The 26,922-nt window shown below is 46.0% G+C and overlaps 1 protein-coding gene across 2 annotated transcripts in view; it reads left to right on the top strand.

Annotated features, from left to right (window-relative positions):
* LOC148505520 (rho GDP-dissociation inhibitor 2-like) overlaps positions 1-26,922 on the top strand; it is a 112,555-nt gene that overhangs the window by 31,191 nt on the left and 54,442 nt on the right. The window contains exon 1 of one of the 2 annotated variants that reach the window (XM_088448148.1): positions 8,712-9,103. The exons of the other annotated variant lie outside the window; for it this stretch is intronic. Coding sequence (XP_088304274.1) covers positions 9,010-9,103 — 94 coding nt within the window. The 5' untranslated portion in view covers positions 8,712-9,009. Of the gene's footprint in view, positions 1-8,711; positions 9,104-26,922 lie in introns of those variants that run through there. 2 annotated transcript variants of the gene reach the window in all.

Here is a 26,922-nt window from a genome sequence, read left to right as displayed (position 1 = left end):
GTGTATGGCCAGCTAAATTAAATGAAATGTTAAATGGAACTTTCTTGCATAACATGTAACAAATGATCAAGTTCTGAGCAGCAATACCATGAAGAAATCCATAATGCTATTATTGATTGACACTTGTGCTTATAGTGTTATACAACTACCATGGCAACCAAATTCACATGCATAGTGAGCAGAGGTGTGTTGGAACGCCCATTTGGGCTTTTTTTTTAATTGTTGTGATATCCTCCCCCTTCTTCTCCCCACTCTGCCACCAAATGACATGCATATAGGGGGATAAGCCAGAACAAACCCTATGAGACGCATGCGCGATATTCACTTCATTTACCATTTAAACTGAACCAAAAGCTTCTTGCATTTAATCCCTCGCAGACCTCTGAAAAGATGACTTCATAGTCTTTGAACCTTTCAGTTTCTATAGGGCCAACTTCCCCTGTGACTATTGCTTATCTGTTCAGTGGCCTACTTGTCTGATTAATTACCGACCATTAAGGTGAAGACTTCCTCAGTGTTATGTCTATTTATTAACCAAATTGTCTCTTATAGTCTGAGAATCGTAGTGCTGTTTTTTTTGTTTGCTTTTTCAATTTACTTTTTGTTCTTTAAAAAAAAAAAATATATATATATATACATACATACATACATACATTATAGTATATATTTTTTAACAAAAATTATTTACTCAATCTTAATTTTTGGATTTACCACATCTGCTTTTATTTTAATTTCCGTTTTAGTTATCTAACATGTCTGTACAGGAAAAGTTGCCTGTTGGTTAATAAAAACAAAATTTAAGAATAGTTTCAGTTGCTCCCAACTCTGTATTAGGACCTTGCCGATGGTAACCAAACCCATTACCTAAATATCGGTATAGCAGGCGGAATGCAAAAGCATCCAATCAGGACTGCTGAGACAATTTGTAACTCTCCCATTCTCAGTAAGTGAGTGCCTGCTTCTTGCTTCCACCCATGTTTCAGACCACACCCACGGGTCCGGTAGCCTGAATTTTAGGATAAATGTCATCACAGAACGGGACAATCCTGGACATATGTTTGTTAGATGTTGAATTTGACTTTTTAATAAGCACCTGGGATACCGGGTCCTGAAAACTAACTAACTGAGCCTTCAATGCTGCAGTGCCCCCAGCACCTCCCTCCATAACTTACCCCTCCGGGAAACCATCATCCCTAAGAACAAAAGACAGTTGGTAGAATGTGATCATCACGAGGATTCCGAGTTTGAATCTTTATTAAAATAAAATTTATGTAATTTCAGTCCAATTAAAACTACGTCTTAACATTTGTAACTGTATGAAATGGGACAAATATATTTACGGATTCTGAATGATTTAATTTCTTCATAAACAGTAGGTACATTGCGCCACCTAGGGGCCAGTTTAAGGTTTAGCAGGAAGCATTGCAGCTTCTGAGGTTGGAATAGTTTATTTTACTTAAGTTATTTATATAGTGCTGACATATATTACGCAACGCTTTACAGAGCATATCCAATCATTCCCACCAGGCACTGCCCCAGTGGAGCCTGCAATCTCTATTTCCTATCTCACACACACGTACACATGTGAATTTGTAATGGCTTTATACAGTGGTTCTCAAACTTTGTCTACAGGACCCCAAACTGTTCAAGTTTTCCAGGTCACCCAGCAGGTGCACAGGTGTATTCATTACTCAATGACACATTTTAAAAGAGCCACAGGTGGTGCTAAATGTGATTCTGGGTGGGATGTACTAAGCATCGCATCCGTGATGCGCTATATACCTTGAATATCGCAAAAGACAGCTTTCCAGATAAGAACTGCCCTTTGCGATGGCTCCAGACAGTGACTTCTGGGTTTAACACCCAGAGGTCCCTCTATCGTCCTTCGCCCACCGCGGGGGAAGATGGGAGGGATCCGTCCTGATTAGAAGCCCATAGACTTCCATTGGGTAATGCCATCTGAAGGTGGTCTTACCCATCGGGGCAAAGCATTCTGGTGCTTTGTACATATGGGGAATGCAGTAAAATCCCCGAAAACTGGATTTTAGGGGGTTTTACTATATTTTACCCTTTGGTACATCCCGCCCCCTGTGAGGTGACTTGGAAAACATGCCCTGTTTGGGGTCTTGAGGACCGAGCTTGAGAAGCTGTGGCTTAATATTTTACTTATTCTCTTTTATATAGTTTTTTATTTTCATTATTCCAGTTTAAAGTGGGTATAGAATAGGTGTGCAAGACTGATAACCAATCAGAAGCCACAATCCTCATATACATCCTTTCCTGTTATCTGTCAGTCCTGTATTGCAAACCAAGTTTGGGAGGAAGTTTTTGTAATGTGTAGGTGTTGGTGCAGATTTAAAGGGGAACTTCACATTTTGTTCAACTCCCTGAACTCCCCTGGTTTCCTAATGCTGGTGGCCAATTTAACTGAGCTTGCAGGAGCTGCAAACTTCAGGTAGCCACAGATTCTCCTCCCCCCTTGTCCCACTATCTGCCTAAAGCGTGTGGTGGAAGAGCCATGTAAAACAGAATGTCACTTACATATAACATTAGTCACATATCCCAGAATGCCCAACAGGAGTTGTAGCACTATGCATATCCCAGAATGCGCAGAAATAGAAGTGGTACTGTGCCATTGTGACATGTACCAGAATGCACATGGGGTAAATTTACCAATCAGATTCTAGCTATTATCTTCTAGAACGGGTGGGCAATAAGCCTTCCATCCAGCTGTTGTTGAGCTACACATCCCAACATGCCTTGCAACAATTTTATCATGGCCAAATGGCAAAACTGTGGCAGGGCATGCTGGTATGTGTAGTTCTACAACAGCTTGGGGCTGTTTATTGTCCACCCCTATTCTAGAAGGTGCTAGTTAAATGTTAAGTAGATCCTGATTGGTTGCTATGGGCAACATCTCCACTTCTAAAAACTCTCACTTTAGTAAATAGACCCCGTGGTGGCATTACGTGGCTGCCGTGCATCCCAGAATGCACAGTGGTAGAATTGGCACTATGCTGCTGTCACATATCTTAGTGAACAGAGTTATAGAATTGTTCATATATAAATATAATAAGGGTAAAATATGGTTATCTCTTCCTTTTTACTTTAAATATTCTCCCTGGCCAAATCACATATTCCTGAATAGTGCAGGATAGCTCTGCAAACAAACCACAAATACTGATCTGTTGGACATGTGCAGTGGGTATGCAGTTGGGAAGCCGGCGGACCTAATCCCGACAGCCGGCTTCCCGACTACTTTATCTCGGCGAGGGTTAAATGACAGGCGTCTAAATCTAGACGCCCGGCATCCCGATCGAAGTGATGCCGAGCGTAGGCAGCCACAGGGGGGGGGAGGGTTAGGTTTAGGGTTCCCGGGGGGGACTTAGGGTTAGGCATCCCCCCGGGAGGTTAGGGGAAGGGGGAGTTAGCGTTAGGCACCCCCAGGGGGACTTAGGGTTAGGCCCCCCCCAGGGACTTAGGTTTAGGCGGCGGGGAAGGGGGCTTTAGGTTTAGGCACTTAGAGGGGGGAGGTTAGGGTCAGTTAGGCATCACCTAAGGGAGGGTTAGGGGGTAGAAATAGGTACGTGAATACCTACCTTCGACGATTGGGATTTCCTCCTCTGCCGGGATGCCAGTGTCGGGATTCCAACCGCCGGGCAGGGGTCCGGCGGTAAATCATGCCGATTCCGTGCAGTGTGTGTATTTACAAATGTATTTGTTTGCATGGCACACCCAAGTTCTCCAACATGGACGTATCAATCGTGGCTATCCGACCAAGCGTGTAGACCGAGCATAGAGTCTGCCGGGCCTGGAAAGGCTCCTAAACCTGTTAAACTCAACAATTCCTTTTTTACGTGCAGTGTCTCCCTGTGATAATCCCGTTTTTACACAGCAGGAGGATTTCTACAGAAGCACGTTTGGAAATATGTGACATGTTATCAGATGAAAGCCCCTTTTTAAGGATTGTGTGTGTTTAGCCCCAAGCCACAGATTTCTATCAAGGCCTCCAGGTGTGAGAAGCAAGAGAGAGACTGAGGAATGTTATTGACCTAGAATATTTCGCCTGCCATGTAGATGTCCTGCCAAACAAATGGGCTGCTTCAGTGCAACAATTGAGGAGATTATAGGAGGTAATGATTGATTTTCAGCTGCTGGGGTGGAAAGTTAAACTGATAACTGCACAGTTGTGCACCCAGCTTTACTGTGGATATCGGGCCGTTCAGCCGATTTGCATATACAGAAGCTTTAGCCGATCACCGGCTTCAAAGTCTCTCCCCGAGGTCTTTACATGAACCTGTAACTTTCAGTTTTTATTGGGCATTCCTGTCATGGGCCACTTCACCTTAAGCAGCGTAAAGGACAGGGTCTCGCTTGGTTTGGTTTTAATTATTTTATTTATTATTTTTAATTGGAATACAATGATGTTAGCATGCTTTTACAATAACTAATGGAACTTCCGCTAGGTAGTAAAAATCTTGCTGAAGCAATTTCATTTCCAATATTGCTTTGTGGCTGTGAATAATGTAATTAAAAAAAAAATATGGTGCATTAGAGGATCAGCTGCTTTTTAAGGAGCTTCCTTTTTCGCTGTGCTGATTACAGATTATTTTTATGAAATGTTTCTGTTGCTTTGTGACTGTTTACGCTGCGGAGGTTAATGTTCCAGGTTATATCTCTGTTCTCCAGCGTAGTGCATATAGCTAGCCAGTATGCTGGGCCTGTTGACAAGTCTGTGCTAGTTAAGGAAGGAGGGGCGAGGGGCTGGCCCAACAATCAGTGGATGTATTAAATGGCTGTTAAGGTGCTGTGTTTCCACCAGATGACAGCATAAGAAACTCTGCATTCTGGCCAGACCAAATTGCAATATATATAGCACCTATCCTTGTGTATCAATGCCTGTTTCCCTATAGATTGTAAGCTTGCAAGCAGGGCCCTCTTACCTCTATGTCTGTCTGTTATTACCCTGTTTTGTTCTATCAATGTTTCCAATTGTAAAGCGCAACGGAATATGCTGCGCTATATAAGAAACTGTAAATAAATAAATAAATAAGAAAAATGAAGTTTGTAAATGGTTTAGATATGAATGTATAGGCTTCCTCCCTCCCTCCCTAGACTAGTTCCCTCCCTTTTTGGACCTGCTCCATTTAGGTAATACAGCTTTCCCCTGAAACTTATTGAGGCCATTTTGGGTTTGGGGGAGGTTTGGTCCCTATGAATTCCTTGTCAAAGGTAGCAGAAAGAGAATACTGTCGCATTGCATGTTGCTGAAGTCACAGTGACGTCGTCGGCTGACGATAGCTACGTGGAATACTTGTAGCCAGTGGCGGGTTTTGCCTAGGGGCTGCAGGAGTGCAGTGCCCCAGTAAAATCTGAGGCCCGCAGGGACTGCATAGACAGTGGCAGTGACTTGTCTTTGGAAACCATCACCTTCTCTCTTTTAACTTATCCCTCTCTCTTTCCCCTCTTCTACCTCCTAAGCGTAACATTGAGGCTATTGACACAGTTTCTTTTTCCTCCCTGCTGGACTCCCTTCTCTTCCCTGTCCTTTCTCTCTCCTGTCCTGAATAAGCCACTTTCCTGTAAGAAGCCTCCCTTACTGCTGCTCCTGACTCTGTTGCCCCGACGATCACTACTCACCCTCGCAGATCCACACCACAACCCTGGCATTCCAAATGCACCAGATACCTGCACGAACCGCTGAGTGACAGTGGAGGAAATCATGCTCTAGGGCAGACTTTCTCCATTTCAAATTTATGCTCTCATCCTACAGTGCTGCCCTTTTCCTCTCTAAGCAGTCATAGAACAGTCAAGAACCTCATCTCCTCCCAGTCCTCAAACCCCCAGCGTCTCTTCACCACTTTAAACTGCCTCCCCTCCTCGCTCTCTGCCCGTGACTTTGCCATCTTCTCAGCACTCTACTACCTTCTTTGCCTGACCACCGTCCCCATCCATCTTACCAACTCTTTCTCCCCTGTATTTGGAGAGGAAATCATGGCCCTATCCTTCAAACCACACATTCAGCACCTCTCGCGGTCCTGTCGACTCAAAAATATTTCCAGGATCAGGCCCTTTCGTATCTTGAATGCTACTAAAACCCTTATCCACTCACTGGTCATCTCCAGATTGGACTACTGTAACCTCTTCCTATCTGGCATCCCAGACAACTTCCTCTTGAAACGTTCTACATCTGCCTCCCCTCTCCTACAAGCCCTACACTGGCTCCCCTTCAGAACCCAATTCAAGGTTCTTAAACTCACTTACAAAGCCCTCACCCATTCCTCTCCCTTTACATCTCTGACCTCTTCTCCCTTCACCCTCCCACCCGCTCTCTTCGCTCGACAAATGCATGCTGCCTCTCCTGCCAACTGATTACTTCCCCCCACCCCTGCCTTCAGAATTTTGCTTGTGCTGCTCCCCACCTCTGGAAGCTCCCACCTCTCTACAAATCTTCAAACGGGCTCTCAAGGCCCACTACTTCATCAAATCCTTCCAGCTCTCATCCTAACCTTGCGGCTACCTGCTCCTTTCTCTCTGTCTACCCCATCTGTGTCACACCTGCTTGTCTGCCCCTCCCCTTTAGAATGTAAGCTCTCACAAACAGGGCCCTCTACCCTCTTGTGCTTCTCACTACTTATACTTTCATCTACTCCTTACCCACTAGGGCTCCTAACACTTAAGCCCTGTTGCTTATTTGAGTGCTCTGATCGCTAAAGCAGCAATGTATATAAACCTTGTCCTTGCCCTGCATTGTATTGTACTGTAAGTAACTGGTTTCTTCTTCACTTATTTGATTATGTAAGGCGCTGCAGAACTCTTGTGGCGCCATATAAATAAAGGGCCGCTGGCAGTGGTTCAGGTCGGTGGTTTCGGTAAGTGTAGGCCACACAGTAACAAACACATCGGCGCCGGATAGTACACTCGTGGCGGCTGTGTTTTTTTTTTTTTTTTTTTTCAGCAGCCAATGAGAGTCAGGCAGACTCTCGTAGGCTGCTACACTGACGGGCTGAGCTCGCTCATGATCCCCGCCTTCCGGCTCCCGCACTTTGTGAAAGGAGAGATGTAATGACATTTCCCCTATAGTGCGAGAGGGAGGACGGAGGAGCAGGCGGCAGGAGCGGGGATTTAGGTAAGTGTTTTGTGTGAATGTCTATGTGTTACATATGTAGGGGGCACTGTATAGGGGGGACCACTACTGGGAGCACTGTGTAGGGGGGACCACTACTGGGGTCACTGTATAAGGAGAACTACTGGGGGAATTGCATAGGACTGGGGCCACTACTGGGGGCGCTGTGTAAGAGCCACTGCATAGGGGGACCACTACTGGGGTCACTGTATAAGGGGAGCTACTGGGGGCACTGCATAGGGGGACCACTACTGGGGGCACTGCATAGGGGGACCACTACTGGGGGCATTGTATAAGGCCACTTCTGGGGGACATCGCATAAGGAGCACTACTACAGTGGGCATTGAAAGAGGGGCACTACTACTAGGGGCATTGCATAAGGGGCAATACTACTGGGGTCATTAAGGTTCATATGGAATGGAAAGGAATGTTCCCAGAGTGACGGGAAACAGTGGTGTCATGTTGACGGGCCCCCATTTTTTAGTGACCACGCCCCTTGTGGCATGTGGCCATGCCCACTTTTCCAGCACATACTGGGGAGGCCTCAGTTTTTTTTTTCTTTAACTTGCCCTGGGCTCCAAATACCCTAGTTACGCCACCGGCCTACAGCAGACTAAACTTAACCCTTATTGCCTCCCATTATTCTCGCCTGATCCAGCAAGAGCATTAGCAAGCCAGAGGCAAGGACCGCAGCAGCAGAAGAGGTTGAGAGAATTTGTGAGACATGCTCTCCCGCAGTTGTACCAAGCAGATAATTGCTCTGCCGAGCCGCGTGCTTACTTGCCAGGTCTATGGAGTGATCATCTTGTGTATACATCCCATGGAAAACATAGCTGTATATATGATAGATTACTTAACTGCAGTTATAACATTTTAAAGAATAGTCCTGTTCTCCATCCATTGTAATCCACCCGAATTATGGAGGAATGAAGTGGGGACAAGACAGGGGGCGTGCAGAAAGTACGAGACACTTGGGTAGCATGTCTAACCAGCCAATTAGATGGTCAGTTAGATTTTTAACAAAAATTTAAATTGGATAACGCCCCTAAGTAATTTCCTAGGCGCACCCCATAGAAGGCTACAATTGACCATGTGTTCCCCCTTTGTCTTGGCCGCTGATTTATCTATTGGGGTAGTATTGCCTGTTTTTTACAGTAATTTCATTAATAAAACATGCGCTGTAATGCTGTATTCTTATTTATTGTTAATTGCAATAGATTATTATTTATTATTATTATAATTGCAAGTACAGTGGTTGTAAATTTGCAGAGTGCTCCAACACGGCAGCTGTTATAGAGCAGACTGACAGGAGATTTGGTCCCACTGGTCCCCGGCTACAGATGTGACCGTCTCCCAGGCTCCCTCTGCAGCATCAGGCAGCCTGGTGTTTGTATTCTGGTGCGTGCGCTGCACAGAGAAGGATGAGATCATTGCAGTTGCAGGGATTGATAGAGATTGGGAGAGCTGCTCGGTGCATGCAGAAGGGAGGGGGGAGCAGAGGGGTGTATGTGTGTGTGTGAGGAGGTAGGGGGGGGGTGAATCACAACCAGCAAATCAATACCGTCTACAGCCCAGAATCCCATTATATTTTTTTTCCCATTACGTCTTCTCCTACCCTGCTCAGGTATTCCTCTGCGAAGGAAGATTTGTGAAGGCACCCTCTGCACTTTACCTTATATGATGGGTCTTTAAATATTATTTTTCTTTATTCCTTTTTTTTTTTTTTTTTAATAATAAACCTCCTATTCCGCTAAGGAGGAAGAGATTTCCATTCGTTCAGTACTTATATCTGTCGGTCTCGTGTGTGTATATTTCTGCTTTTTTTTTTTGTTTGTTTGTTTGTTTTATTTTGTTTTATTTGGATTTTGTTGTGCAATTGGACCATGTTTGGGAGCAAGTCAGACATGCTGGGGTTCGACGTCTGTGAATTTGGTGGCCAGCTGTTGGAACTTATGTGGCTGACAGTTTGTTACAGAGGTGAGCTTCTCTTTTCGGTGTATTGGTTAATGCAGAGAGGAAAGGTTTGGGTTGGGTTCTTCAATAGGGGAAATGTTCTTTTAATGAAAGTTTTTTTTTTTTCTTTTGGTTATACACATTTTTTGTGCCTCTTTATTTTAATTGCATTTATAGTATGTTTCGAGCAAGAAGTGTTACAGTTGCAGCATGGTTTTATTATAGGAGCTTAAATGCTAGTGTGCCTATTGCATTGTGATCTACCTAGCAAGTTCCTATTGTCACATGGAGTAAGTTGTATTAAAAAAGCTACATGAGACATTTTGCAAATGTAAACGATTTGGCAATTGAGATAGATATCTATCTATCTATCTATCTATCTATCTATCTATCTATCTATCTATCTATCTATCTCAATTGCCAAATATATATATCTGCCTTTTTGGTGGCAAAACAAAGTATTAAAATTTTTTTTATAACATTTTTGATTATTTTCATAAATTGTTGCCTTTGATGTGAGACCCAGGTGGGAGAGAGTTCGCAGCGGGGAGCAGAACTTTCTGGTTTAAGGTCATTGAGGAATATATTAGGTGGGGATTGGCTTTGGGCACAGTGTTTAGGGTGGGGGAGCTGTTTCTTTCTGCTTTGTATATTGGTTACAGTAAGCAAATGCTTGTGGAGCACTTCATGCCTTCTGCATTTGGTGAACTTATTGTGCAGTATGGTACCGGCTCGCCGACACCCCTTCCTTCCTGCAGAAGATAAATGATGTCATTACATGGTGGCTTTGCAATTCCCTATTCCAGAGAGCTATGGGAATTGTCACAATAAAAAACAAGCTGCATTAGTGAGAATATTGTCCTTTATGTCTAAGAGTGCAAACACATTTATTTTCATGCAAAAATGTAACCTCTTCTGTGCATGATGTTATTGTCCTGCTATGTAATCCTGCAATAGGTATGATTGCTTCTCTAGAATAGCCTGTTATTGGGAGCTACACCTGGGTGTCCTCTTGTTACTGTAAAAAAAAAAAAAAAAAAAGCATTTTTGTTTCCACTTTCTACAAAAAATGTATGACCTTATCTACAGCCTTGGTTAGCTGTAAGCCTCTAAGAGAGAGTGTAATACCGATGCATAAATGTAAAGTGTATTTGTCACAGATCCTTCTAACCCTTGGCCAGGTACACACTCTTTCTATGAAACCACGCCTCCACTTGATGAGGCCACACCCCTAACCTGATGGACCACTTCCATTTTGGGACTCTGAAAATTGTGTCTGTCCTTTCTTTTCCTTTTGGTACAAATGGTGAATTATATAGAAACTTATTCATGTCATAAGTTCATAAGTTGAAGCGCCAGGTTTGCACTAGGTGGTCCTTTTTTTTTTTTTATAATATAATTGAATGGCAATCAAAAGCAATTTGTCATATTTACACACAGGGTTGGTTTGTGTGTATACACTTTATCAAAGCTTTAGAGAAAATGTGACCCTGGCAGGAATACTGGTTGTACTCCCCACCCTCAAAATGGTAAATGCTCTGCGAGCAGCTAAGTGCAGTTTTGCGGGCCTCGTTAATATCCATGTGGTATGGCCTGAATGCCAGCCACATTTATTCCTCACTCTCCACTGCAGTGAGATAGGAGGTAAATTGCTGCATTAAATCCAGCTGCTGCTGCTGCAGACTGTACGTGTAGGATTCCCTCAGTGCCTCACAGAGCCTGATGTGCTATATTCCCTGGAACAGAGTACACTGCACATGTCTCCATACCTGCCATCTCGTTCAGCCTCCAGTATGATCATGCCTCGACAAATATGGTGCCTGGTCTGTCAGGCAGAGTCTTGTTTAGCGTCCAGATGGTGAGGCCAAGCCATGCCTGACCACTCGCAAAGTGTATCTAGTTACTGACTCTCATAGGCTCTCCCCCCCCCCCCCCCCCAGGTAAATTGTCCGCCATGTCCCACTAAGCAGATTTTGTTGGGGAGGCACAGGACGATTATTGCCCAGTTTGTCCCTTGTAACTCGGAGCGTGCTCTTTCCCTTGGTTTTTTCATATTTTTTTTTCTTGTTCAGTATAACCCATGCTGGAATCACCCCCCACAGCCAATTTATTATTGAAAATAGAAGAGGTAGAACTTTTTTATGAATATTTTTGACCTCTATTCAAAGTTTACCATAGAGCATCTTTGTCATTAAGGCACAATAAATACTTAATAGCATTTAAGAGAAAAATATATATATATAATTGTATTCATTTACCTTCTACTGTAGTAATGTTGACATAAAAAGTACATCCTGACTATGTACAGTCTTGTAACACAAGCTGCCAGAAACCAGCTACAGGAAATGCCCAATTTGAAGAACCACCATTGTTTTGTTCTTATTATTTATTTAACTTTCTCGTTGTGTATGATAAATGGTGCTCCAGCCAGTCCGCTCCCAACTGTCCTTTTTCAAACAGATGACTATTAGGAGCTGATTGGCTGGAGCACCATTATCATAAATGTGTTTTAAAACTTGTTTTACTTTAAGGAGAACTTTATAGCTTGCGGTGTTACATGATTTGGTATAAATTTGATATAATTATTTATTTATTTTTACTTATCACGGATGTGCCAATTGTCAGATATAATGAGGTTCCCAATGACTGCAATGGCAACGGTTGAAGGCCGCACTGCTCTCTATCTCTCTTTCATCCACTAGGGGACACTGGAGGCAATTACACTGAGGTATAGAGGTATAGATAGCTGGAGCTGGCACTTTAAATAATTTAGAAGTGTGAAGCTCCTCCCCCTCTATACCCCACCAGCCCCTCAGTTTAGAAAAAAGTGCAAGGGAGCTGGTTCACTACATGCTGTGCTCCAGCTGTGTGTGACTGTGTGTGTGTGTGTAATGGATGCAGTCAGGAAGCCGACCGTCGAAATGCTGACCGCAGGCTTCCCGACTGTCAAATCTCGGCAGGGTACTAATGACAGGCGTAGAAATCCCGACGCCTGTCATTATACCTGCGCCGGGAGCCTGACGCCCTGCATACTGAACGAAGGTAAGCTGGGCGGCTGGTGCGGTCAGCCGCGGGGGGGGATTAGGGTTAGCCACCCCCCCGGGAGGGTTAGACTAGGGGAAGGGGGGGTTTAGGGTTAGGCACCCTCGGGGGAGGTTAGGGTTAGGCTGTGGGGTTATGGGGTTAGGCACTAGGGGGGGAGGTTAGGCACCCCTAAAGGAGGGTTGGGGGGGAAGGGGAGAGTAGGGTTAGTAAATACATACCTTTTCAGCTATCGGGATCTTCACTGCTGCTCGTCTTCCGGCAGCGGGATTTGAACTGCCAGACATAGGTCTGGTGGGATTTGATACTGATCCCGTGTGTATAAAATATATATATATATATATTATAATTTTCTCTTTCATCCACTAGGGGACACTGGAGGTGCTTACACTGGGGTATATAACTGGAGCCGGCACTTGAAGCTTCTCCCCCTCTATGCCCCATCAACCCTCAGTTTAGAAAATGTGCCTACTAGGAGCTGGTCACAATTTGCTGTGCTCCAGCAACACATATATTTTATTTATTTAGGTTTTCTTTATTTTTACATCTTTTGACACTTTTAGGTACCCTTCGCCACCTCTCTAAAGGTGGGGTCCGGGTACCTGGCGCCCTGTCCTTTATAGGAGGCAGGAAGGAGTGCACAGCGCTTATATGAAAAGCACTGACAGCTCCTTACCGCCACAGCACATTTCACAACAGGAAGAAGAGAAGTGCTGACTGCTGCAGATAGCCTTTTATCGGGGATCACGCAGTGAGTAACCACCTGCGCATCCCCCGGCGCCCTGCCGCTGCTCAGCGGTTTTACATAATTAGAATGCTGGGCAGCTAATGCAGAGTGCTACAATCCTCCTGCTCTCCCTCTCCATCCTCCCGCTGGTAAGCGCGGCACCCGGCTCACCCTGGTGCGGAGCAGCTGATTAAGTGCGCTACAAGCGCGTCCACCTGCTCTCCTTCCTCCCGCCGGGCTCACCCTCTCACCGCTGTTACAGTAGCGCGGGGCAGCTGATAAGTGCGCTACAAGCGCGGCCAGGCGCCTGCTCTCCCTCCTCCCGCCCGACTCTCCCTCTCCCCGCTGTTACATGCGGGGCAGAGAGGCGGTAAGCGGTCCGCTGTACACTATGTGTGGCGCGGGGGGGGAGGGGGAGGTTAATGGCCACAGAAGCCTTGTAAGGAGGTTGTTAGCCCTTTAGGGCATAAAGAAGGGGCGGGGCGGAGCTTACAGGCAGCGCGGGTCTCTCTCCCCTACACGGCAAGCGGCTGTATAACAGCAGGGCTGCCGTTATTTCATACACAGCAGCTCATCCTGCATCTCTATAAAGGGGATTGCAAGAGACACAGAATGCTGGATTCCTTTGCTGCCATTCCTGTGCTGCAGGACAACATCCCATGATTACATCCATGGTAAAAAGGCTGTAAGTAACTGGGGTGTAAGTGCAGGGAAATCTGATCTGTGGGAGGGGGGTTTCTCCTCCTCTGTGTCCCACAGCTTTCTTGTTTTTATATGTCTGTGTCTTTTCTGTTTTATGCTGTGTTTCTCTGAGTAAAAGACTGTGTGTACCAAGTCCAACAGAACCAAGGCTTCTCAAAGGCTGTTTGTCTGTTCCAAGTGTAACAACAAACAAAACAAACCAAATACCACTGGTTCCACGTTATGTGATGCTTGTATAACAACGGATTCACAGATGGAGATTACTACCTCTCCTGCTCCGCCATGGGTCACTGACATGGTAGGAGTTATGTCAGATTTAACATCGGAGTTGGCTGAGGCGCGCAGGTCTCAAACTCCCTGGGTAGCTGACTTAACCAAGTCTCTAGACACCCTGGTTCAGGTGATGGGTACAGCGGTGCCTACACCCTCCACTTCCTACAAAAGCCCGTCTCAAAAGCGTACTCTAATGACTGTTCTCCAGTCAGAAGAGTCGGACGAAGAATTCCTCGCCACAGAGGATACCGTAGAGGGTGAATTGGAGGAAGTTTTACAAGAAATTATCAGTGGCCTGGAAACAATTCCAAATTTCAAGACCTGGGTTCAGATCCCACGTCCACTGACTATTTAATGTGTATCCAGAGATGGTGCAGAGGTAAAGCACCTGTTCTGTATCTGGGCGTAGTTTTCTGTCTAGCTTCCCTTTTCCATCATCCATGATGGAGAAGTGGGAAACACCTCCTCCTGTAGATGCATCTGTTTCCCGTCTCACTAAGAAAACAGCACTTCCGGTGCCGGGAGCTACTGTTTTAAAGGACACTTCGGATCAGAAGTAGTAGCCAACACTAAGATCTATATATACCGCAATGGGAGCTTAACTTAGTCCTACCCTTGTTACCGCCGGGGTTAACAAGGTTGTGGTTTGCTGGGCTGACCAGTTGATTTCAGGTTTTGACTCGGGTACTTCCAGAGCAGAATTACGTCTATTAGCAGAACACATCTGTGAGTCTGCAGTTTACTTGGGAGAAGCTTCAACGCAGAGCTCTGTGGTTGCGCGCGCTTGGCAGGCGGACGCAGAGTCCAAGTGTGCGGTTGAGGGTTTACCATTCACGGGTGAAATGCTTTTTTGCCCGGATTTGGACAAGTGGATATCCCAGGCCACGGGGGTAAGTCCTCTTTCCTCCTGTCTACTGCTCTAGATCCCAAAAGACCTTATACTGGACCTTCATTTCATTCCTTTCGAGCCCCTCATTCCTTTCATGGTAGAGCCAGAGGTGCTCTAACGCAACCGAGAGGAGGTAGAGGTCGTCCATACACGGTTGCACGTAGACCAGAGTCTAAACCAGCTGAGAAACAGGTGGCATGACTGTTTTCCGTCCCACCTGGGGTGTCCTGCGGTGGGAGCCCGCTTGCAAGAATTTCAAGTTCTACAGGAGACTATCAGGTCTCTTGTAGTGTCATCTGTGTTAGTTCCAGTTCCGGAGCATCCGTGAGGTATGGGGTTTTACTCAAGCCTGTTTGTAGTGCCCAAACCGAAGGGTGCGGTCAGACCCATCTTGAACCTTAAGTCCTTAAACCTGTATCTAAAGCTGTAGTTTCAAAATGGAATCTCTGCAGTCCGTTGTTGCGAGCTTGGAACCAGGGGAGTTCCTATTATCCCTGGATATCAAGGATGCTTATCTCCATGTTCCCATGGGAACCACACCAAGTTTTTCTGCATTTTGCCATATTGAAAGATCATTACCAGTTTCGGACATTGCCGTTCGGGTTATCCTCGGCTCCCCGCATATTCACCAAACTCATGTCAGTCATGATCGCTCTCCTTCGGTCATCAGGAGTGAACATAATCCATTATTTGGACGATCTGTTGCTCAAGGCTCCATCGGTATCTCTTTTATCAGATCAATCACAGAGTATTTTTTCTTTCAACAGACAAGGCCAGGGATATCCGGTGGTTAGTCCAGCTGGTCCTCAGACCAAAGAAGGTGTCAATGCTTCTTTGTCTGCGTCTCTTAGGAAAGATGGTAGCTGCTTTCGAGGCACTACAGTTCGGCCGGTTTCACTCCAGGGGTCAGGGTCTCATCTGCTTCTACAGCGACAGATCCGTCTGAGCCCGGTTACCAGAGTGGCCTTCTCTGGTGGACGAAATCCACCAATCTTTTAGTGGGCCGGAGATTCGGAGTGTGGAACTGGATCATCGTAACTACGGATGCCAGCCTCCGAGGATGGAGAGCAGTAGTCCTCGATTACCACTTTCAGGTTCAAGGGTCCCCTCTAGAACAGAAGTGGGCCATAAATGCTTTGGAACTCAGAGCGAACAATGCTCTGATAGAGGCAACAGAGTTTATACAGGGCTCATCCGCTAAGAGTTCAGTCCGACAACGCGACGGCAGTCGTTTTCATCAACGGCCAAGGAGGAACTCTGAGTCGCATGGCTATGCGAGAAGTAACTCAGATCCTCAGGTGGGCCGAGAACCAGTAAGTAATCCTGTCGGCGGTATTCATCCCGGGTGTGGACAACTGGGAAGCAGATTACCTAAGTCGACAGGATATCCAGAATGGAAGCTTCTTCCAGACGTGTTCAGCGCGCTGATACGTCGATGGGGATGTCCTCAGGTGAACCTCATGGCATCACGACTAAATTGTCAGCTCCCAGTATACGTGTCAAGAACTCGAGATCCGCAGGCGGAAGCAGTAGCCGCTCTGACAAGTCAGTGGTTCTACGAATTAGTTTACCTTTTTCCTCCGATTCCGCGTCTTCCTTGTCTTCTAAAAAGGGATAAACAAGAGACAGCCTCTCGTGGCTCAGAACTGGCCTCGGAAAAGTTGGTTCTCGGACCTTCGGTCCCTATTGAGAGGCGATCCGTGGTCCTTTCCTATGCGCCCGGATCTTCTACAGCAAGGTTTTTTTCATACACCCCAACTTAGCGCAACTGCGTTTAACAGGGTGGCTCTTTAAACCGATATCCTTAGACGCAGTGGCATCCCAGACGCGGTTATTCCCACCATGATACGTGCCAGGAAGCCAGTTTCGGCTGTGCATGATCATCGCTTCTGGCGTGCTTATATCTCATGGTGTTCGGGTCGGGGTCTTTCGTCTAGGACTTTTCGTTTTATCCACAGTTTCTGCTTTTCCTTTAGACAGGTCTGGATTCTGACCTTCGTCTAGGAACCTTAAAGATGCAAGTCTCTGACCTTTCCATTTTCCTTTCAAAGGAAATTGGCCTTCTTTCCTGAGATGCTGACGTTCTTTAAGGGGTCTTGCGCACGCAGCACCCTTTCGTACCTCCAATAGCTCCCTGGGATCTAAACTTAGTGCTTCTGTTTCCTCAGTCGCCCATGTTTGAACCTTTTGGAGAATGTTGATCTTAAGTACCTGTCTTGGTAGACTGTCCTCCTCCTGGCTCTCGATTCGGCTCGTAGAGTTTCAGAATGGGGGGCTATGTCTGATAAGCCACCTTACCTTGTGTTTCATGCTGATAGGGCGGAACTCCGGACCGTAGCCGCTTTCCTTCCCAATATTGTGTCGGCTTTTCATATCAATCAGCCTATTGTGGTACTGTCGTTGTTGGAGGACTCTGGTGGTTCTTCTGCCTTGATGTGGTTATGTTTAAGTCGCTTTTTGTCTTCTATGATGCAGTTCGGAGGGGTTGGCCATCGTCTAAGCAGACTTTGGCACATTGGATTCGGCTGACTATTCATCTGGCTTATGTTAGTGCCGACCGTTTGCCTCCTTCGTCCATTTCGGCTCATTCCACATGTTCTGTGGGTGTGTCATGGGCGGCCGGTAGAGGAGCCTCTTGGTCTTCAGTTCACACGTTTGTCAAGTTTTACAAATTTGATATGTTTGCTTCTTTGGCATCCCCGTTTGGCCGCCTAGTTCTGCAGGCGCCTCAGAGCGCTCCCGCCTGTGGGGGAAAAAACTTTGGGACATCCCCAGCGTAAGCACCTCCAGTGTCCCCTAGTGGATGAAAGAGAAAATGGGATTTTGGTACCTACCGGTAAATCCTTTTCTCTGATTCCACAGGGGACACTGGACGCCCACCTCTGCGCTCTTTGCCTGCCTGTTCGGCTTGTTCCGTATGTTCCGTATCCCTGGGGAGCCAATGAACGGAGGGAGCCGTTCATTGGCTGAGAGACGGGGGCTGACCTCTCTCAGCCAATGAACGCTCAGATACGGCTCTGCAAAGGCTAGAGCCGCATCTGAGTGTTTCATTCAGGAGGCAACAACCATCCTGGTTGTTTACCTAGTGCATGGATCGTGTAATTTCATTTTCTTGTTTTACCAAGACCATGGATGCCTACAGGGACAAGGGAACCACTCCAGGTAATGTAGGTGAGTATCTGTGAATGTATGTAATAAAATTTTATTTTCATGATGTATGAGTATTGTGGTTTTTTTTTAACATTTCTTTACAGGTGTACTACAGGTACCAGCCCAGCATGCTGGTACTTGTGGTTCTCCAAGTACCAGCATGTGGGGGAGGCTGCTGGGACCTGCAGTTCTACCTGTAAAGACAATGTTTGCTATTCTTTATTTACACTACACCACATAATCAACCCAACACCCACCGCCCAGGGGTGCTGAGGATAGCCCTGGGCCATCAGCCTGGGGTGCCCTGGAAAGGGGGACCCCTTCATTGGGGGGAGTCCCAGCTTCCCAGGGATCCCCGGCCTTGACTGACTAGCTGTCTGGGCTGATGCTGCGGTTGGGGAGGCCCGGTGAAAGGGCTCCCCTGGCTGTGGCATCAGCCCCCCGCTAGAAAAAGTCCAGTGCTGGTTCTGGTAAATACAGGGGCACCCTATTCATTTTTTTTCCCCTGTATTTCCAGGACCGGATCAGAGCCCAGTGCTGGTTGCATAGAATACGGGGGACCCCTACGTCGTTTGTCCCCCATATTTTGACTATCAGGGCTGGTTCTGACTAGCCCGGTGCTGGTTGTGCTTGAGTAGATTGTGTACGATCGATTGGGTGAACCTTGTACAGCTTTTGCTGCACATCGTTCACTTCAACTGCCGGAGAAATTTCAAGGGCGATTGCATACGATATCGCATCGTATGCAAATCGCACAGTGTATGGGGGCCATTAGAGTCAGGCAGGAGTGCACAGGGCTTACGTTAAAAGCTCCTGACAGCTCCTCTCCGCCACAAGTAGCATGGACCTCCTTCTACAAGGCAGTGCAAAGAGTATAAAACCCACCTGCGCGTTGCCCGCCGCCCCCTCCCCCCCTCCAGATGCCGTCAGGGAGCTGCATTACAGCGCGGCTCTCAGGAGTCCCCCACCTCCCGCTGGTCTGGGGAGCACAGCACTGGCATCACGATGCTGTATGGGCTGTGTGATGCTGCTGATTAAATGAAACCAAGTGCCTGTCTGCTTCTCTCCTCACTACAGGCTAAGTACAGGCATTGTTTACAGAAGACAGATTCTCCTGGCACCTGACATCCCTTCTACAACACCTTTCAAAGAGCTGTGAGTACACTGGGGTGCTATAAATGGCTGGTGCTGCAGGGAATCCAGTAATTTGGGAAGGGAGTGGTGTGAGTCTCCATCTGTGTCCCATTAGCCTTCTGTTTCTACTGTATATTTACTGATTCTGTGTGAGTGGCCTTTGTGTCTATAACATGACAGGCAGGGCCACCAAGGCTTCACAAAAAATGTTTGTTTCTCTAAGTGCAATAACAAACAAACACTGCCAAATGCTACTGGCTCCACACTGTGATGTTTGTACAGCAGTAGATCTGCCTATTGCTATCACTGCATGGCCTACTCCTCCATGGGACTCTGACCTAGCGGGAGTTATGGTGGACTTAACGTCAGAGTTGGCAGAGTCTAGTCGGTCACAACCCCCCTGGGCGACAGGATTAGCCAAATCAGTGGAAAGACTGGTAAATATTATGGGTCCCACTAGTAACATGCCCTCTACTTCCTATCAAAGGCCGTTACAAAAACGCCCACTGCCAACAGTACTCCAATCGGATGATTCGGACAAAGAACACCCCTCACAAGAAGAAAATGAGGAGGGTGAATTGGACGAGGGTTTGGAAGATGATGGGTCCGCACCGCCAGATTTAAAATCTGGTTCTCAGGGGGTGGAGCCCTTAAGCCGGGCCGTCAGACAGGTCCTTAATTTACCCAAGAACATAGTACCTGAAAATCAGGAGTTTGGTTTATTTGGTAAACAACAAAAAAAGTCTAGTTTTTCCCTTCTCGCAACAGCTTCAAGACCAACTTTCAATGGCTTGGAAGCAACCGGATAAGCGTTTCCAGATTCCACGACGCTTCACATCCAGCTATCCATTTCCATCATCTATGATGGAAAAGTGGGAAACACCTCCTCCAGTGGATGCGTCAGTCTCTTGTCTATCAAAGAAGACGACACTTCCAGTTCCTGGTGCTACGTCACTCAAGGACCCTTCGGATCGTAAGCTGGAAACTACTCTACGATCTGTGTACACTGTAGCGGGAGCACAACTCAGACCAATGCTTGTTAGCGCATGGGTTAACAAGGCTGTAGCCTGCTGGGCGGACCAGCTTATAACTGGTCTGGTCTCCGGTACGTCCAGAGCAGAGCGAAGACTGCTAGCAGAACACATCCATGAATCGGCAGTTTACCTAGGCGAGGCTTTCAAGGATATCAGCCAGATCAGTGCACGTATATCTGCTTCCGTTGGCAAGCGGACGTAGAAACCAAGCGGGTGGTTGAAGGTCTGCAGTTCCCTGGTGATATGGTTTTTGGTCCAGAACTGGACATATGGATATCCCAAGCCACTGGGGGGTAAGTCTACTTTCCTTCCTTCAACTGCCTCGACACCCATAAAGTCTTACACTGGTCCCTCGTTTCACTCTTTTCGTGCCCCGCAGCCCTTTCATGGTAGAGCAAGAGGTGCTTCCACGCAGGCAAGAGGTGGCAGAGGTAGAGGTCGCCCACAGACAGTTGCACGTCGACAGAAACAAAAGCCAGTTGTATAACAGGTGGCATGACTGTCTCCCGTCCCACCTGGGATCTCCTACGGTAGGAGCTCGATTTTCAACAGGCTTAGAACCAGACATCTTCGGATCCGTGGATTTGCAGATTACTCTCCATAGGGTACAAGATAGATTTTGAAGTTTCACCTCCAAATCGTTTCTCCACTACAGGTGTGCCGGTGTCGGCAGACAAGGCCAAGGTTCTGCAAGAGGCAATTCAGTCTTTGCTAAAATCAGCAGTGCTGGTTTCGGTTCCGGTACATCAACGGGGTCTGGGGTTCTACTCAAACCTTTTTGTGGTACACAAGCAGGATGGGTCTGTCAGGCCTGTCCTGAACACCAAGTCTTTAAATCAGTATCTGCTGGTTTATCACTTCAAGATGGAGTCGATTCAATCAGTCATTCCGAGCTTGGAACCGGCGGAGTTTCTAATTTCTCTGGATATAAAGAATGCGTTTCTACGTGTTCCGATTTGGGAACCGCATCAAGCTTTCCTGAGTGTTGCGATTTTGCACGAATACTATCCGTTTCGGGCATTGCCGTTCGGCTTATCCTCGGCGCCCCGTGTCTCCACCAAGGTCATGTCTGTCATGATTACACACCTTCGGACATCAGGTGTGACCATCATTCCTTACGTAGACGACCTGTTGATCAAGGCCCCATCGGAATCTCTTCTCTTGGACCATGCCTTACTGACATACAAGACTCTGGCGCAGCATGGCTGGATGATCAATTTAAAAAAATCCAACCTCATTCCGTCTCGGAGACTCGATCTTGGATACGAGGTTACAGCGGGTGTTCCTACCGGAAGAAAAAGCCCAGGACTTTGGGTACCAGTTCAGCTAGTCCTCAGACAGAAGAGGGTATCTTTACTGGTTTGTCTTAGTCTCTTGGGAAAGATGGTAGCTGCCTTCGAGGCACTACAATTCGAACGATTCCATTCCCGTGTGTTCCAGCTGGAGCTCCTAACAGAGGGGTCAGGGTCTCACTTACTGCTACATCGGATGATCTGGTTGGCCCCGACAACCAGGGTGTCTCTTCTCTGGTGGATGCAATCCAACAACCTCTTGGCGGGTTGAAGATTTGGAGTGTGGGATTGGATAATCGTGACAACGGACGCCAGTCTCCAAGGATGGGGAGTGGTGGTCCTAGATTATCAGTTTCAGGGACGTTGGTCTCCACACGAAAGACGGTGGCCCATAAATGTGTTGGAACTCAGAGCAATTTACAACGCTCTGCTCAAAGCCGCACACTTACTAAGATCTCATCCGGTGAGAGTTCAGCCAGACAATGCGACGGCCATTGCTTATATCGACAGGGTGGAACTTTGAAGTTGCATGGCAATGCGAGAAGTCACCCGGATTCTCAGGTGGGCCGAGAGTCAATCAGTGATCCTGTCGGCGATGTTCATCCCGGGAGTGGACAAATGGGAAGCAGATTATCTCAGTCGCCAGGATCTTCATCGCAGGGAATGGATGCTTCACCCAGACGTATTCCAAGCCTTGGTAAGTCATTGGGGTCGGCCTCAGGTGGACCTCATGGCATCTCGATTAAACAGTCAGCTATTGAGGTACGTGTCCAGAACTTGTGATCCGGCTGCAGTGGCAGTGGATGCGCTAACCGTTCCATGGACCTACGACATGGTTTACCTGTTTCCTTCAATTCCTCTTCCTCGTCTACTAAAGCGGATAAAACCTGAGTCGGCCTCGGTCATTCTCATGGCACCGGACTGGCCTCGGAGAAGTTCTGGGACTCTCTAAGCAGACTTGTTACAGATATATCCTGCGCGCTTAATATGTGAGTTAGCAGCTGTCCCGTTGAGTGTAATCAGATACCTGATTACCACTCTAATCATAGAAATAAAAGGGGGGATTTGGACGAGCTAGTGATTACGAATACAAATGAAATTAAAATGAAAGTATGGATAGATAAATGTTGGTAAAATAAAGAGTATAAATGTATATGGAAATGAAAAATATAACAACAATTACATGTATATAGGACCGGCAATTGCTAAGTATACAGTGGGCTGAATATGATACATTGAAACACAAGGATGTTCATAGCTCTTTCATTGAAAATATGTTGTGTTAGAAAAAATGGTAAGTCATTTGCGGCGGTCCCGTGTCTTGTACACTGAGAGCAGAGCAGCGGTCTTGTTACTCACCCTATCTCACCCTACTGGCGGCGCAGACCGGAGTCCGCTGGCGACTGTTGGGAACGGGTTGTAGCCGGTTGCGTGCTCTGCGTTGTGGCCGTCCTGCCGGAGTTGTTCCCGGCTATGTACCTTTTCTGGCTCTGTGTTACGAGCCAAAGTCCGGGGTTCCTGCTGCCGCTTACGCTCCTGCTGTCTCTCTGTGATGTCACACTGCCAGCTGTCTCCATAACAGATCCATGGATCCTTTCGTGCAACCCAACCTAGCGCAGCTGCGTTTAACAGGGTGGCTGTTGAGGCCGCTATCTTAAGACGCAAAAGCATCCCAGAATCTTTTATCCCCACTATGCTTCGTGCCAGAAAACTGGTTATGGCTGCGCATTACCACCGTATTTGGCGATCTTATGTGGCATGGTGTGACCGGGGCCTTCTGTCTAGGATTTTTCGTTTATCCAGGTTATTGCTTTTTCTTCAAACAGGGCTTAATGCTGGTCTCTGTTTGGAGTTATTAAAGGTGCAGATTTCTGCCTTTTCTATTTTCTTTCAATGCAAATTGGCCCTCATACCTGAGGGCAGACTTTTCTTCAGGGAGTATTGCAGGTGCAGCCACCTTTTATTCCTCCCATAGCTCCCTGGGACCTGAAATTGGTTCTTACGTTTCTTCAGTCTTCTGTGTTTGAGCCACTTGATGAGGTAGATATCAAGTATTTGGCTTGGAAGACAGGTCTCCTCCTGGCATTGGCTTTGGCCCGTCAGGTTTCGGAGTTGGGGGCCCTGTCTTGTAAGCCCCCGTACCTTATCTTTCATAATGCTAGGGCGGAGCTTCGGGCACAAACCACTTTCCTTCCGAAGGTTGTATCTGCCTTCCACATAAATCAGCCTTTTGTGGTGCCTTCCTTGGTTGAGGATTCTGGAGTATCCTCGACTCTGGATGTGGTTAGAGCTCTACGTGTCTATGTGGCTCGGTCAGCGTCTTTCCGTAAGACTGATTAGCTTTTTGTTCTGTATGATGCTTTTCGGAGGGGTTGGCCGGCGTCAAAATAGACGTTGGAGAGGTGGATTCAGCTGTCAGGCTTATGTTAGCAGCAATAGGCAACCTCCTCCTCCTTCTATTTCAGCGCATTCCACGTGCCCTGTGGGTACGTCATGGGCGGCACGTCTGGATGCCTCCACCATGCAATTGTGCCGTGCGGCTACTTGGTCCTCGGTACATACCTTTGTGAAGTTACACGTTTGCAGCCGCAGCTTCACGCTTTGGCTGCCTTGTTCTGCAGGCTCATCAGAGAGCTCCCATCCGTGGGGAAAACTTTGGGACATCCCCAGTGTAATAGCCTCCAGTGTCCCTAGTGGATGAAAGAGAAAATGGGATTTTGGTACTTACGGTAAATTATTTTCTCTGATTCCACAGGGGACACTGGACGCCCACCTCAGCGCTCTTCGCCTGCCTCCGTGTGTTTGTATGGTTCTTTTTGTTGTGTGATTTTTGCTTCTCTTTGCTCCTTTTGTTCTCCATCTCCTCTTAGTCTTTATTTTTCTAAACTGAGGGGCTGGTGTGACACAGAGGGGGAGGAGCTTCACACTTCTACATCATTTAAAGTGCCAGCTCCAGCTATCCACGCCGCTATACCCCAGTGTAATAGCCTCCAGTGTCCCCTGTGGAATCGGAGAAAAAGATTTACCGTAAGTCTCAAAATCCCATTTTTGTTGCCTGGCTTGTTTCAAGCAGTCAGAGTGGTCGTTGCTACCACTAACCCATGAATTCCCCATTAATATAAATTAAAACTTCACAGGGGAGGAGCTTCGATACCTGTTTGAGCAGAATGAAGGAGGAGTGCAATAAAGAGAGATTGTAGAAGGAAATTGTTGTTTTTTTTCCTCTCTGTTTAGGGTTAATTATACTTAAGTTTTCTTTAAAAGAAAAAAGTTAATGTACCAATGTAAGCATTTCGAGAGCCTCGTAACTATTTGTCAAATAACTTTAGACAACTCTAAGAACACAGCATTCCATATCAAAGTAGTAAACTTTGAATATAGAAATCTCTTGAAAGGTTGATTTAGTCTATTATAGTTCTAGAACCACAGTTGGCTGTAGACCCACGAACACATCCAAGTCACTATGTAATAGGCGTTCATACACTAATGAAAAGTTGTATTCAGTCTCCCTCGACCTGCAGATCCACATTTATATTATTTTTTTTTTATTTGGATCTCCACAGTCTTTATTAATCCATAAATCACTCCGTTTATCTTTTGTAAAGATCTTTCATCTTTTTTTTATTTTTTATTATTATTTATTGTGTACAGACTACCGGCTATGGAGATATCAAGCGGCTTCTCTGCCTTAGACGACAGATATAATAAGCAGATGTGGTTCTTGGGCGATGCAATCATTTGGCTGTGAAAGATATTTGGTCCTTCTTCCATAGTGCAGCAAATCTCTCTCTCCCTCTCCCTCTCCCTCTCCTCTCCTCTCCTCGTGGTACCAGCTGAGCGCTGTTGTAGCTAGATGTAATCTCCTCTTCATGTATTCATTCCGTTTGTCTGCTCTTGATTTGTGTGCGTATAGCTCCCTGTGAGGTTCTTAGTTGGGTGAAATGGCGGGCTTATCTCTTGGATTTCTACAAAGCGACTGAATATATTTTTCTCTCCGAGAACTGTCAGCAATATATACACTTTGCAGTATAACATGTGGTGGTGGTCACGTTCTGTTAAGCCTTAACATTATAAACTGGCGCACATGTATTTTTTTGTTTATTGCAAAAACCTGAAGAGGATTAGAACCTCTGACAAGTTTCATTTATTCCTGTTCGTGCCCTTCACTACATATGTTGCTTAAGCTGGGTACACACGTAAAGATTTTCTGTCCAACCATCCAACTAGTTGATTGGTTGGAATGAAAATCTGGTAACGTATGGGAGTAAATGATGATCAGCAATTTGCTCCTAAATGCCAGAAAACAGATGAAAATGGTCGTCAGACAAGTTTAAATGTTTGATCTAAACAATTTGTTCAAACAACGGTTTTGTCCATTTTCCGGTGTTTGGGAGCAAATTGCTGATTGTCATTTGCTTTCATTCCTTACCAGATTTTTCATTCCAGCCAATCAACTAGTTGGATGGTTGGACAGAAAATCTTTGTGTGTGCCCAGCTTTACAGGGGTATTCAATATGGGAGCGATAAGTCCGTTTTTGCGTTAATATCGGAGCTATGACTTCATTATCGGAGGTTTTACTTTTACACCGTATTCAATTTCAAAGACTTATCGCAGTTTTGAAAAGTCTGTGATAAAAAAACGGGGATAACTTTTCACCATTGAATAGGTGTCGAAAAAAAGTGCAGAATTGGGGTTTAGGGGTGCAGGCTTAAAAAAATAGCCTGCACCCTTGGGATTGACATTTAAAAAAGAACTGTCTCAAAAAAAATAAAAAATAAAAATAGGGACACCCCAAAAAATTAATTTAAAAATTGGGGTGAAAAAAAAAAAATGGGAAAAAATTGATTAACAATAAGGAAATAGGTTCAGGGCTATTCTGCAAGTATGCGGCAGGTGTTTTCTAGAATAGATTTATAGCGGCAGGTGCACAATTGCAGAATTTAAAAAAACTTACTTTAGGGACTTAAAAATATGCTAGTACCCATTTTCATGTACCCCAAATTTGATGGGACCACTTAAAAAAACGAAAAAAATAACCTAAGTGCTCTTCTGCAACACTTCTTCAATGTCGGGAAAAAAACACCTGCTGCGGCTATTTAAATCCCCGACTTTCATTTAAAGGCTAAAACAGGGGTACCCATAATGATCCCCCATGTTTTTACAACTTCAGGGGGGTTCTACAATTTTTTTTTCAAAAAATTCGTAACTTTACGCAAATCCAACTTCGGAGGATCCCGTTTTCGTTAATTTCATATTGAATACAGGGATAAGCGGGAGCGCGCCCGATACTTTAACGCAGGTAAAAACTCTGATATGAAACGTTAACTTCGACAGTGAAGTTAACGTTTCATATTGAATACCCCTCGTAGTCTTCATGTTTTTAACCAAAGTTTTTTAAATCATCTGGGTAGTCTCATTTTATGTTCTTTACCACTGGCCAAAGCTATCCCCAAAGCAATTCTGTGTCATATCCAAGGGCAGCAAAAGTGACCTCCTCTATCTAGATTAGATGATAAACATTTTGGTGAAAAACACAAAAGGAAGCTAGATAGTTTAAAAAAAAAATACTTTGGTAAAAGCTGTGTTTTTGTAGTGACAT

The sequence above is a fragment of the Taudactylus pleione genome, unplaced genomic scaffold (genome assembly GCF_031769625.1).
Source record: "Taudactylus pleione unplaced genomic scaffold, aTauple2 ptg000451l, whole genome shotgun sequence".
NCBI classification, from domain to species: Eukaryota; Metazoa; Chordata; class Amphibia; order Anura; family Myobatrachidae; genus Taudactylus; species Taudactylus pleione.
This window is presented reverse-complemented; position numbering and strand designations above follow the sequence as displayed.